The 13,701-nt window shown below is 47.2% G+C and overlaps 2 protein-coding genes and 1 non-coding gene across 3 annotated transcripts; 2 read left to right on the forward strand and 1 right to left on the reverse strand.

The window, feature by feature from the left end:
• Nucleotides 1-988: 988 nt before the first annotated feature.
• LOC125520403 (1-aminocyclopropane-1-carboxylate synthase 6) lies at nucleotides 989-5,260 on the forward strand. The gene is made up of 4 exons (XM_048685320.2): nucleotides 989-1,911; nucleotides 2,016-2,159; nucleotides 3,582-3,742; nucleotides 3,833-5,260. The coding sequence occupies exons 1-4, from the start codon at nucleotides 1,417-1,419 to the stop codon at nucleotides 4,689-4,691; spliced, it is 1,659 nt and encodes a 552-aa protein (XP_048541277.1). The 5' UTR covers nucleotides 989-1,416; the 3' UTR covers nucleotides 4,692-5,260.
• A 547-nt stretch (nucleotides 5,261-5,807) lies between these two features.
• Nucleotides 5,808-6,981, forward strand: LOC125520405 (Cyclophilin-like peptidyl-prolyl cis-trans isomerase family protein). The gene is made up of 2 exons (XM_048685322.2): nucleotides 5,808-5,964; nucleotides 6,071-6,981. Exons 1-2 carry the CDS (start codon nucleotides 5,962-5,964, stop codon nucleotides 6,548-6,550), a joined length of 483 nt encoding a protein of 160 aa, XP_048541279.1. The 5' UTR covers nucleotides 5,808-5,961; the 3' UTR covers nucleotides 6,551-6,981.
• Nucleotides 6,982-7,083: 102 nt separating this feature from the next.
• On the reverse strand, nucleotides 7,084-12,831 carry LOC125520404 (uncharacterized). Its single transcript, XR_015610877.1, has 2 exons — nucleotides 10,560-12,831; nucleotides 7,084-8,556 (listed from the first exon to the last, which is right to left on the reverse strand). It is a non-coding gene; the product is annotated as an uncharacterized LOC125520404 (transcript).
• Nucleotides 12,832-13,701: the final 870 nt, after the last annotated feature.

A 13,701-nucleotide genomic window follows, 5' to 3' on the forward strand; every position in this document is an offset into this window, starting at 1 on the left:
CCATCAGTAGCAGGCTGGCAATGCAAAAAGGTTGGAAAAAGATGGGCTGGGCCATAAGCCTGGTCGGGGAGGGACTGCTCGTAGGAGAGAGACGACCTGAGAGCGAATCGGTACGTGATGCTCGGTCGAGCGAGTCACTTGGCGGTGGCAGCACAAAGTAATTTTCTTCAACTCCCGCTTCCTAGTTTCTGTGGAGCTCAGTTTTTCCAACTCCACCAATCCTACAATTTTGCACTGCGCTGGGTCGCCCGCTTCTATATGGAATAGCCAGGAGCTGACCCGTTCGGGTGCGCTCCAGTCCTGGAGTTGAGGATGTGGGAAGTCAGTGAGCTGCCGAACACGCCCTAAGTGTCACAAGGATCTCCACGCCTAGCCCTCATCCCGATGGTGCGTGTAGCATAATCGGAGGGCATATGAAGGTATGTCGCCTGCGGACCCCACATGATTCTCTTCGTCGACATTTGTCTTTCTGTAGATCTATGTGGACCGGTCTTCGTTCATTGTGTTTGTGTGTCCATAGGTTGGATACTTTCGTTCCACGCTTCGCCTCATTGACGACGGTTACTGGTCTGATGCGCTGGTCCTGTGAGGCCCAAGCTTAGCATGACTACTTCTCGACTGTCATACAGAGGGGATAGGAGCTCCCGTGTCTCCCCGATGAGAGGACCATACCGTGATCGATCCAGCCTCTCGCTCCTCAGCACTTGCATCACGCCCTCTGGTCGTCCGCTTCCCACACAACCTTCGGGCCGGGGCACCCGCCTCCACCGCTAACCGGATTGTTTTAGATTGTTTTTAGTTTTTTGTTCTCTTTTGAGAAACTCGAAGAAACATTGAGAGTTCATTCAAGAAAAGACGGCCGTGCCGACGGGAATGGTTGGATTCGAACCTCGAAGGCTTTGCTCTTGTCACTGTAGCACCCGGTTGTGGTTGGTGGCTGAACGCCAAGGACCAAGTGAAAAGGGGAGTAGATTGTTTGTCACGAATTGGAAAAGGAAGATTGTTTCTATCCTGGTTCTCACACGGAGAACGGGCGCGGGCGGGCGGAGGAGTCCGGAGCACGCCGTAACTTTTGCGGTTCGGCCCCCCTCGGCCGCATCTGAGCCTCCGCCGAGACCCACGAGCTGTCCCTGGCCTCGCCTCGCCTGGCCAACGGAATTACCGCCGCCGCCGTCTCGTCTGAACTCTGAACCGGCAAGACGCCAAACCCGGCGCCCCCTCCCCCTCGGCCACCCACCCCCACCCCCACCCCCACCCCACCCAGCTGGCCCCTCTCCCAAACCCCAGAATCCCCCGCCCGCCCGCGCCAACCCAACCCAATCCCGCGCCCGGCCTCCCGCACATGCGCGGCAGCAGGGCGGCGACGGCGACGACGACGACGACGCGGCGCCACCGGGGGCGCCGCGCGGGCCGTCCATGAGCAGGAAGGGCGACCGCGCCGACAAGAAGCCGCGCCCGAGATCACCGCGCGGCGGCGGGGGCGACAGGGAGGGCGGCGGCCGGCAGCAGCGGAGGGCGGACGGGGGGATGCGCATCGTGGTGCCGCTGCAGGGGGTGGTGCAGGGCCGCGGCGGGCTCGTCCTCGGCTCCCTCATCCCCTGCGCCCTCTTCTACTTCCTCCAGCTCTACATCAAGCGCAACCGCCCGCCGCCGGGCTCCCCCACCGCGGCCTCCTCCGCGGCGCCGGCGGGCGCCGCGGCCGCGGGCCCGCTCTCGCCGATCCACCGCTCCCTCTCGCGGGGCCTGCTCTCCCCGCGCGCGCTCCCGGCCCTCTCCGCCCGCGGCGCCCTCGTCCGCGCCGGCGACGACGACTCCCTCTACTACGCCGGCCTCCGCCGCTGCGCCGACGACCCCTACCACCCCGCTTCCAACCCCGCCGGCGTCATCCAGCTCGGCCTCGCCGAGAACCACGTCAGCGCCTCTCCTCCCTCCCCCCATCCCTCTTCCCTTCTGCTCTGTTCCCGAAATCAGTAGGCATAGATAGATTGACGCAGTCGGTGCCGATGATTGTGCAGCTGTCCCTGGATTTGGTGAGGGAATGGATGGAGGAGCACGCGGGGCCGGCGATGACGCCCGGCGGAGGCGACGAGGAGAGGGACCTCACCATCAGCGGCCTCGCCACGTACCAGCCATATGACGGGATACTTGCCTTGAAGATGGTAAGCCTAACGGAACCAGCCCCTGATTCTCATTCTCATTCCTTCCATCCCATCCATAAAAGCCTTCCAATTCTGTTAACTATGGCGATGTCAAAATTAAGTGCTACCGGAATCTTACCTTTTCCTGATTCCATCGACAGAAACAGCCAGTTTAACAATTCACTAGTGTTTGATTCCACGCAAAAAAAAAGTAGTGTTTGATTATCATCGAAGTTTCTGCAATCTGCAGTGGTTGGTTCGAACTTGTTTGGTCCATTGAGCGGTATGATAATTAGTTTGATAAATACACTTGAGAATTAACTTATTTGTGTCCATTGAACAATATGATAATTAGCCTGCGTCACGTTGATAAATATATTTGGTATCTTCAGTTTTTGTCTTTCAACTATGCTATCTTTGGCATTAGTAGTACCACTGCTCTGATTTGGTAGCGTGGGCCTAGGCGGTTAGCCACTGTTTTGGATCAGCTCAATCGAACAACAGTGTCCAGTCAATTATTGAACCTACAAATAATCGTAGCAATTCCTCTAGAATTTTGTGTGGTTAAGCCTGGAGCGAGGTACGATTGTTGACGTGATGTTGCGTAATTTGCTTCCTTTCCTCTTTTGAAATTTTGTGGCCATATACATGTTATCTGCATCTAACTGATATGTGCCAAAGAGTCACTATCTCATGTCTGTTTGTTCTTGGTTGTCAATTTTAGTTTTGTTGCTGCAATGATGCCATCTGTCAACTATTGACTTCCGAGACATTGTCATTTTAATCAGCTCATTCCTGAAACGACAATTGATTTTAAAGATTTTCATTTCCATGATCCTGTGTCTTTTTAGCTGCTGTCAACTGTGTGAATCTGAACTGAAGGCATACTTCTAGATAGATCAGACCTTGGCGATTAATCTGGATGATATGCTGCTAAAACAGTGGGCCACTCCCATTTTAGAATTGGAGCTGCCTCTTTGTTTTGCTTATTTTTCTGTTTTTTGTTATGGCCTTTTAGTGGATGCTTTCTATCGAAATCAGTTTAGGAATCTAACCAAGCCATTCTGCATTGTCATGCTTCTATGAAACTTGCCTCTTGACCTCATTTCTGGTGGTTATTTTTCAAGATTAATACTGAAACAACAGCGTACTTTAAAAGGTGCTGTCATGCTGATATATCAGAAAATAAATTTAATGATGAGCCCCTTACGGCATACGTCATGCAGAAATTGTGCTGGGATGTCACTCTGTTTTCCACGTTAATATGTTGTTGCTTGTCCTGTACTATTTGTTAGATGGTCATTAATTTAGTACAAAAAGCTCCCAAGTCTTTATTTGTATAGTTTGAATCTGGCACCAGATAATCAAACTAGTTTCAATGGCTACTTTTTGTTATTCCTCATGGGGTAATTTTCCAATATAACTGTTTGATTTCATTTTCAGGCTCTTGCTGGATTTATGAGGCAAATAATGCAAGAGTCAGTATCCTTTGATCCATCTCAAATGGTGATAACATCTGGTGCGACGCCTGCAATGGAAATACTGAGCTTCTGTCTTGCTGATCCAGGAAATGCATTTCTTGTTCCGTCACCATACTACCCTGGGTATGTCTATCTCCTCGCTCTCAGGCGTGTTTTATAATCATGGTTTGGTGTTCAGAGCGAAGTCCTGAATTTGTGACTTTATTTCTGCAGATGGGACCGGGACATAAAATGGCGAACTGGTATTGAGTTGATACCCGTTCCTTGCCGTAGCACCGACAACTTCAACATCAGTATCACTGCTCTAGAAATAGCCTATAACCAGGCAAAGAAGCGAGGAGTAAGGGTTCGTGGGGTTCTCATATCTAATCCTTCCAACCCTACAGGAAGCTTTGTACCCAAGCAAACACTGCGTGATCTTCTGGACTTTGCTACAGAGAAGAACATACACTTAATTTCTGATGAAGTGTTTGCCGGTTCAACATTTGGAAGTGGTGAATTTGTCAGTGTGGCTGAGGTTGTGAACGAGCTAGAAGACTTTGACAGAGGCAGGGTTCACATAATCTATGGACTCTCAAAAGACCTATCTCTTGCAGGGTTTCGAGTTGGAGTCATATATTCGTATAACGAAAGCATTGTGGAGGCAGCTGCCAAGATTGCCAGATTCTCATCTGTGTCGACCCCGACCCAGCGCCTTCTTGTTGCCATGCTTTCGGACCAGAAGTTTATTTCAAATTACCTGAAAGTTAACAGAGAGAGGCTGCGCAAGGCGTACAATCTGCTCGTTGATGCTTTGAAACAGGTGGGCATCGAGTGCTTCAAGAGCAGCGGAGGGTTCTACTGCTGGGCAGACATGAGCAAGTTCATCCGGTCTTACAGCGAGAAAGGGGAACGCAGGCTTTGGGACAGGCTGTTGGAGGAGGCGAAGGTCAATGTCACCCCAGGTTCATCTTGCCATTGCATTGAGCCTGGTTGGTTTAGGTGCTGTTTCACAACGTTGAGGGAGCAGGATATTCCTGTGGTGGTGGAAAGGCTTAGGAGGATCACAGATGGCCACAAATCAAACCGCTGAAACGCCTAGAGAACTCCTTTTGGGCCTGTAGGGTGTCAAGAAATAACTGCTTCGCCAGTTGCTTCGCAGAAAACGCAGGAGCACACAGGAAAAAAATGCCTTAACCAGATCTGTTCCAATCAGAGTGATTCCGTCTTGGCATCTACCATTGGTGGAGGTTTGAAACTGACAATTGGTGGAAACAGTCATGTCTTCGGTGGTGGAACAAAGAGCAGGGATCATGTTCGCATCCGTCGTGTCCTCCCTGTTCCTGTTGAATCCAAGTGCGGCAGCTCTTCGGAAGGTTGTAATTGTGTCGATTCTCATCTGCTTCCCCATAGGTGTCACAGGCGGTAAATTGTCCGTCTCATGGTAGGCGTGGGTCAAGTCTTGTGTTCATTCGCCTATTCAATCCTGTCATCCTTTTTTTTTTCTTTTGGCAATTTTGTTCTTTGGTAACATAAGTTAGTGTCGAGGAATTCAGTTTCTTCTGTTCTTGTCATCTGTAAAGTATCCAGTTTGTGAATTCAGGTTCTTTCTCCTCTAGCAATTTTGCTCTTTGGTAACATAAGTTAGTGTTGAGGAATTCAGGTTCTTGTCATCTGTAAAGTATCCAGTTTGTGACGGCGGTTCTTGGGGCACGGCATTGCGTTGTGTCATCAAAAGTATTTATTTGTTCACTAGGCAGTATGATTTTTCAGTTTTGTTTCTTATAGACTAATGTTCCCAGACAGGAAAGCTCGGTGATGGAATTCACTTAAATTCGTGTAGGCTGTAGTAACCCAGTTCTTTTTTTGACACCGTAGTAACCTACTCCGTCTATTTCAAAATAATTGAAGTTCTAGGATTGTCTAAAATATAAAGTTTGACCAAGTCTATGGAAAAATGGGCTAATATCTAAAATATAAAGTATGTATGTAATATGAAAATATATTTCGTAGGCAATTTATTGGTGCAAAATGGGTGTATCATGACTTAACTACACAAAAGGCAGCAGTTCCAACTCAATTTGTTCAAATTTTGGGGAATATTCGAATTCTGTTCCCAGGAAAGGAAATACTGCACTTTATTCTCGATTTTATTGAGGTAAAAAAAATATCTTCTCGAATTTGATACCGCCAATCCAAACACGCGACCCATAAAGCGTGGGCGGCCCAGCAGCCCAAACCCACGAGACCCAGGCTCGCAGACCGCCTCCCCCCCACTCCGCTCGCTTCCAGACTCGTCCCCGCTCCTCTTCCCCGCCGATTCGTCCCGCCGGCCGCCGCCCCTTCCACTCCGCCGCGCCGCCATGGTAAGCAACCAAGCCCCAGATCCCTACCATACCATCCCCTCTCGTCCTCTTCTCCATGACCTAGGCTCTAATTCCGTTTCCTCCCCCTCTCCCCCCAAACCCGCAGTCGGTGACGCTGCACACGAACCTGGGGGACATCAAGGTGGAGGTGCACTGCGACCAGGTGCCGCGGACGGCGGAGAACTTCCTGGCCCTCTGCGCCAGCGGCTACTACGACGGCACCGTCTTCCACCGCAACATCAAGGGGTTCATGGTGCAGGGCGGCGACCCGACGGGGACGGGCAAGGGGGGCGCGTCCATCTGGGGCGGCAAGTTCGCGGACGAGTTCCGGGAGGCGCTCAAGCACGGCGCCCGGGGCACCCTCTCCATGGCCAACTCCGGGCCCAACACCAACGGCAGCCAGTTCTTCATCACCTACGCCAAGCAGCCCCACCTCAACGGCCACTACACCGTGTTCGCCAAGGTCATCCACGGCTTCGAGGTGCTGGACCTCATGGAGAAGACCCCCACCGGCCCAGCCGACCGCCCCCTCGCCGAGATCCGCCTCAACCGCGTCACCGTCCACGCCAACCCGCTCGCCGGGTAGCGCGATGCTTCTTGGTGCCTGACTGGTGATTCGCTCCTCGATCTCTTTGCTTGTGTTGCTAATTTAGGTACTGGAATCGATTTTACCCGTCCGGTTCTGTAATATCATCCTCGTTTGGTTATCTGAATTCTACCTGCCTGCAAGAACATGACACTGATGATACAACATACTGGATGTGGTGGCTCAGGAAGAATGTCGCCTTTGCTGATCTGCAGGCTTTGCCATTCCTCTTGCTGCTTGCTACTTATAATTTGAGATGTCTGAACGAGCGAATGGAATGCAAGAATTTCTGTCATCAGTAGTGGAATTTACATGTTTCAGCTGTGAGAGGGCTTGTCACCTGAAATTAGTTGCCTGAATTTTACCTACCTGCAAGAACATGATAGTGTACTGGCTATATTGACTGATTATACCTCGAGTGTTTGGTTAAATGCTTCGCTGGCTGATGATACTGCAAGTGTCTGGTTAATTGTTCTGCTGCTGGCTTGTGATTGTTCATGCCTTCTTTCCCGATCTGCAGGCTTTGCCATTCGTCTTGCTGCTTGCTACTTGTAATTTGCGATGTTTGAACGAGCGAATGGAATGCAAGAATTTCTGTCATCAGTAGTGGAATTTACACGATTCAGCTGTGAGAGGTTTTGTCACCTGAATTTGGTTGCCTGAATATAACTACCTGCCTGCAAGAACATGATACAGGTGTGGTGGTCACTGATTATGCTGCAAATGTTTGGTTAAATGCTTTGGTGGCTTGTGATGTGATTGTGTGTTCATCCACCTGACGAACACACACGATTCGCTGTCAATCAATTCCAGAATTTACTTGGTTGAACTATGAGTGTTTGTGGCCTTGAACTGTGGTTTTGTGTTTGTGACCCGTTCTCATGTACACCGGCATTACCGCCGCCATTAGCAGAAATGCAGAATCCAAGTTGATAATGGTTGTGAGAAAACTGACAAGGATTTGTTTTGTGTTGAATACTGGGAGGGGATGGCTTGGATTCAAACCTCAGATTTCAAGTAAAGCGATCTAATTAAGCACCCCGTCACTTAAAACTAATAGAGGGTCTCTTTAAATAAGAAACTTCTTCAGGTCGATCAGCCCAATTATTATACAGATAATCTTAATTTGGTGATGACTGTGGCAAACTAGGGATGTGACTATCTTAATTTGGCGATGGCTGCGCCAACTAGGGATGTGACTTCAGAGAAAATCCAGACAATCACTGGCAGATTTCTTTGCCATCTCAGAAGGCTCTCGTTGGCAGGTTTTTCAGATTTCTAGGAGTCTTCATAGCATTGCCCATAATGTTGCTCACCATCTTCTGAACAGTTCAGTTCAACCTGTCCTTGCTTGTTCCAATTTAGTTCATTGGCACACTCATTGGCCTGTTCTTTCTCTGTAATCTCTTCAAGCTCTACAGCGATGTGTAAATCACGCTATACTGTGTTTTTTTAACTGAATGAAATGAAATTTGGCGACTTGAGCGCCTTTTCCCGTTCAAAAAAAAAGGCAGAGAGGACATTACTTGCAACTTCATCCAATCTATGCTTTTGAAAGAGATATATGAATCATAATATATCGGCACAGGTAGACTTTGGGTAATGCCATAAATACATACTGGAATCATATATCAGCAAAAGCAAACTATTCCATTCCCAGGGTTACAACTAAAGCTGCAAAACTTGCCCGGCACTCAGTTCAAGCAAGCGAAGCCACTACTGAAGCTGGACACTACAGGTATGCGAGCCAATCAGGCCGTTCGCTTGTCCTAAGTCCAGTCTCTTGCCAGGCAAGCACTGCACAAATAGCAGAAACGGTTTAACGATATGAAATCTTCGACAGTGAAAAGAAGGCAGATGCGGCGGACATCCATTGCACGTTTCTAGTTCTTCAACGGTTCAAATGAGGAAGTATCTATCAGCTGCAAATTGCTGTCAAATGCTCTTGCATTTATTCCCCTTAACATGGCATCGCACTTGCCATCTGCATTATTCTCTGACAAGCCCTGGTAATAGAGGGAAATGGTTCTTAGATAAAACAACTCAAAAGAAGTACTCCCTCCGGTCCTTTTTAGTCTGCATATAAGTTTTGTCTGAAGTCAAAGCATCTCTACTTTGACCGAATTTATAGAAAAAAGTATTAACATTTACGATGCCAAATCAATTTTGTTAGATTCATCACAAAATGTAGTTTCATGGGATATATATTTGGTATGGTAGATATTGATATTTTTTAATATATATTTGGTCAAACTTTGCAAAGTTTGACTTGACCCAAATCTAATATGCAGAGTAAGAAGAACCGGAGGGAGTACTAAACTGAAACAAACTGAGGAATAGAAAGCATGTGTCTCTAAGCCTCTCTGTTTCTACACGAAGCCAGAAATGTATACAACTGAAATATACTACTACCTCTGTTCCAAACGTATGTAGTCCGTACTGAAATCTCTAAAAAAATTATATTTTGGAACAGAGGGAGTAAATGGGAACGAGGATGTTAACTCACCATAATACAAAGTTTTTCATGAATACTTTTATGTGATACAAACAGCTACTTTTGGAGTGTCACTAAAAATCACTATGCTGATCGCTGAAGAGCGTCCAATTTGATTGAAATGCTCACAGATTCAACTCTTATTTGCAAACGACACAAACATGTTTCTGAAGTTATCTACGCAATTAAACATGCATCTGCAGTACAAGACCAGAAAATTACTGACCATAAACATTAGCATGGCATCTAAACTCATATATATCATTGCGACCATTTAGTGTCGACCTATCAATTTGCATGGTATGCAAGACATCATAAGTAAAATTTACATTCAATAAGTTTGATTTATTAGTACGACCCAGCTGTTACAAGATGCCACTAGGTAGAAGCTTAACATTATTAGGCTAGAAATATGTTTCTGATGTAGTGTATGTCTCAGCCGTCCATGCCTAAAAGTTGATGTATGAGGCTGGTTCGGTTACTGTGCTTGCCACGTGGAAAGCCAGAGTCGGTTACAGTTGCAAATAAAAGCATGGTTATTGGGTCATTCTGAATATGATGACGCAGCATTTTTGGGGGTCTAATTTACAAACATCAGGATCAATAGTATGATCCGAAATCTCTAATTGCAAGTGCATCGTGAGATAAAAACAAATAAATTTAAGAATAAGCCACTACGGTCAATTTACCGCACAAATCACAGCCATTCCACCGCAAATGGCGCCAGGCATGATAGCTTGGTGACATGGCCAAACCATAGAACAAAAATTTAACATGCTGCGTCATGCAACCTCAGCTGAACTGTGATTCTCATCAGCCAAATGCGAGAATTCATTACACATGATGCATGCTGCACATCCCAACAGAATTAAAAAATGCTGCGAAGTGACAGTTTTTTGGAAAAATAGTGGTGTTTGCTGCTACTAATGCTGTAACACTTGGTGCTTTATGCAATCTGATGAATGGATCCCAGCACAAACTAACTAACTAAAGCCATCAATGGTCAAGGAGAAGAACGTGGCATGCTGAGGAGAAGGAACTAGCAGAAGCAAATGGTTCAATAAGTAGCTAAAAACGGAGAAAATATATAGTTTTAAATGTGCAAGGGAAAAAGGACTCAAGGGAAAGTAGCCAACGCATGTCAAATCCAGCCTAACTCGCGCATACTGTGATGCTGATTACTATTTCAGTAGTATTTCTGTATGACACTGAAAATGAGGACAGTCATATTCACAAGATGAGAAACAAAGGCTTCTTGCTCATCCTGAAATTCACAGATTTGGAATTGCACAGATGTACTAACCATTAGAATAGCACCTAAACACTTACAAGCAATAAGAATGAGAATTATAAGGGTGAAAAGTAACTTGGCCGCATCAGCGTTAATACAGGACCATTTGCCAAAGTAGAGAATGCTAATGTACACACTACCATATAACTAACACTTGCATCATATTGCAATTGCAATGTCATATGCATGGAAATAAAGTAATTAAAGACGGAGGGCAAGCTTACCACTTCAAATAGTTGGCGGGGCCAAGGACAGTGGGAGATCGGCATACAGGTCGCTAGTTATGGCACAGCGACCAGTCTGACAGAACCACTCAATCTGAAATGTCTGGAGATTCAGTGAAAAATAATCAAGTACTAGCCTGTTCTGTTGTGGATACCCAATTAGGAGCAAGTATCCACCAGCTACACCCAAGATGCCATAGCGATAATTCACCGGCAAAGGGATTGCGGACTTTGATTGCCACCGGTTTGCGCCATTCTCATCCTTAGGATGCAATACATCATACACGAGATGGTATTTGTACACACCAGCTTCAGTATGCTCAGAGATAGTAAGCATCCCAAGCCTTCCTTCTGCTGCCTCCACAATGGCCATGTCCCACTTACAAGAGCCAAGTGGAGGCGGGAGGTCAACAGGGGAGAACTCCAGCCTTTGTGCATCGAGCACGAGCAGCGTGTCTTCCGGACAAACCTCCAAGCAGAAGCATCCATGGGCGTAGTAGGGTCTGACATCAAACATCCCAACATGTCAAATGTGATAGGATCAGCGAGCCATTGCCCGGCCCAGGAAGAGAAGACGAAGAGGACAAGCTTGGCTGTGCACCGCACCAAGCACATGACTCTGAAGTCTGTGAATGACGAGTCCTCTTCGTCGCCGGGAGGAGCAAGGAAGGGCTCGCAATGTATGATGTCCGGTCGATGGACTTGGTCGGCTAGATGGTCGGGGAGGGCAGGCAGCAGGAGGTACCGGCGGTGCAGGGGGTCGCAGACAGCGAACTCCCTGACCAGGTCCCGGCGGTTGTAGTCGCCGCCGGTCCGCTCGGGGGCGGGGGAGAAAAGGGCGCGGCCGTCGCGGAGGCACCAGCGGTCGCGGGACGGCGGGAGGAAGGAGCACGAGAAGTCGGCGTCGGCTAAGGTGGCCGCCGCCGCGGCGGAAGGGTGGGGCGGCTGGGCGGGGATGAGGCCGCCGCAGAGGATGCCGAGGAGGGGCGGCGGGTGGAGGGCGCGGAATCGGCGGAGGAAGGGATGGCTGGTGATGACGCGGCGGAAGGAGACGCAGGCCGCGGAGGCGCGCGCGAGGTCGGCGGCCGTGGGGAGGCGGCGGAAGATCTCTTCGAGGAGTTCATCTGGGAGCGCCATTAGAGTAGGGCAGAGGACGAGGATGGGAACCAGCAACGAGCAGACGATGGAGGATGACAATGAGAGCAAGGTTCCCAATCCTCACTGGTATTTGTGTATATGCAGTACGTATCAGACAATATACGATTGGTTTACGGATTTGCTATTTTACAGTCAGCTGCTTTTTCAATTCATCGTCATTCGAATTTCTGTCCGTCCATTCTCGCGCGGAGATTCACGCTGGTTTTCTTTTTTTTCTTCGCGCTGGCACTCTGTTCGCTCGGTTTGGTTTGCTGTTGTGGGTTCGGTTTTCTTTATCTCAACTCGAAACCGTCCCGTCGCGGTACTATTGGTTTTTGTCGTGCTTGAATTTCGGAGTGGGTGTTGTCTCCCTTTTCATTTGGGTCGCTCTGTTTCGATAAGGCCGGGGGAGAGAGCTCGAGCGGCGAAGGAAAGAGGCGATTCCGAGCTATTTCACTGTTCGATTTTGATTTTGTCCTCTCTATTCTCTTCGCCCCCGGTTGCCGAGATTGGTTCCCCTAATCCCCTGCCGGTCCGGGTGTTTTTGCTTGTGCTCTGGTCGTGTAGTTCCAAATCTAGCTGAGTTTTCGTCTTCATGGATGTCTATTTGTTGTTCTTCATGGATCCGCCCAATTTCGCCCCCCCCCCCTTCCTTTTGTGCTCGCCTGCGTTGTGAGGACCTTTTGTAGTTGCGGGTTCTAGGGTTTTCGTTTTGCTGTGTAGATGTGGATGTAGGCTTTTATATTTGTTTTATTTTGTGTGGTAGATGGTGGAGGTAGGCGTACTGCTTGTTGCAGCGGGTGATTTCCTGTTTTCTGCTAGCTTGGGGTGTATGTTCCCTTGTCGTTAGGTGACAGTTGGGGATGATCTGGCCTGCTTTTTTGTAGTTGTAGGTGGCTGCTTATGATTTTCCCCTGGTAGCTGAGGCATGTCTGAATGTGTTCCAGCAAGCTCTCTGAATTTGATGCTTCTATTATTGTGTAATTTTACCCCCCGAGACTTGTAATGTAGCTCAAAAATACAGTGGATCATACCCCTAGAATTACAGTGTAACTACTGTGTAATAGGTTTGCAGAACCTCACTGTCCCATCTTTTGCAGTCTAATTCTGCCATTTTTACAGTGCAATTATCATGCTTTACAGTGTAATTCTCCCACATCTATAATTACTGTGTGATTCTCCCAAATACTGTGTTATTTATTGTTTAATTACAGTGTTATTTGTGCTAGCAGTACTGTGTAATTTCCCCCCTAATTCCAGTGTATATTCTTGATTACAGTGTATATTCCCAGATATGCAAGATTTTTCAATGTATTTATGCCAGGAATCACTGTGTAATTTGTCCTAGTATGTCCACAGGAATTTAGCCCAATTACTCATGTACTGTGTATATGCAGATTTTTCAGTATATTATGCCTGGAATCACTGTGTAATTCGTCCTATTTATGTTCACAGTAATTTAGCTCAATTACTCATGTAATTTACAGTGTATTCGCCCAGATTTACAGTGTTTTTATGCCCTGGAATCACTATGTATACGCCCAGATCACTGTGTAGTTTACTTTGTAAATTTAGCCCAACCACTCATGTAATTACAGTGTATTTCCATATAGTTTTACACTGTAATTTGTATGGTTACAATGTAATTCCGTAGAGTTTTTCACTGTAATTTGTATGGTTTGAGGACTGTAATTTTTGTATGACTTACAATGCAATTCACCAGAGTTTTACATTGTATTTCCGTAGACTTACATTGTAAATTTGTATGTTTGAGGACTATAATTTCAGTATGACTTACAATGTAATTCATCAGAATTTTACACTATATTTCCCTAGAGTAATTTCAGTATGACTTACAATGTAACTCATCAGAATTTTACACTGTATTTGCCTAGAGGACTTTAATTTCAGTATGACTTACAATGTAATTCATCAGACTTTTACACTGTATTTTCTGTAGAGTATTACACTGTAATTTGTGTGCTTGAGGACTGTAATTACAGTA

This window comes from Triticum urartu, chromosome 7A (assembly GCF_056163025.1).
Source record: "Triticum urartu cultivar PI428250 chromosome 7A, HENAU_Tu73, whole genome shotgun sequence".
In the NCBI taxonomy this organism is placed as follows: Eukaryota; Viridiplantae; Streptophyta; class Magnoliopsida; order Poales; family Poaceae; genus Triticum; species Triticum urartu.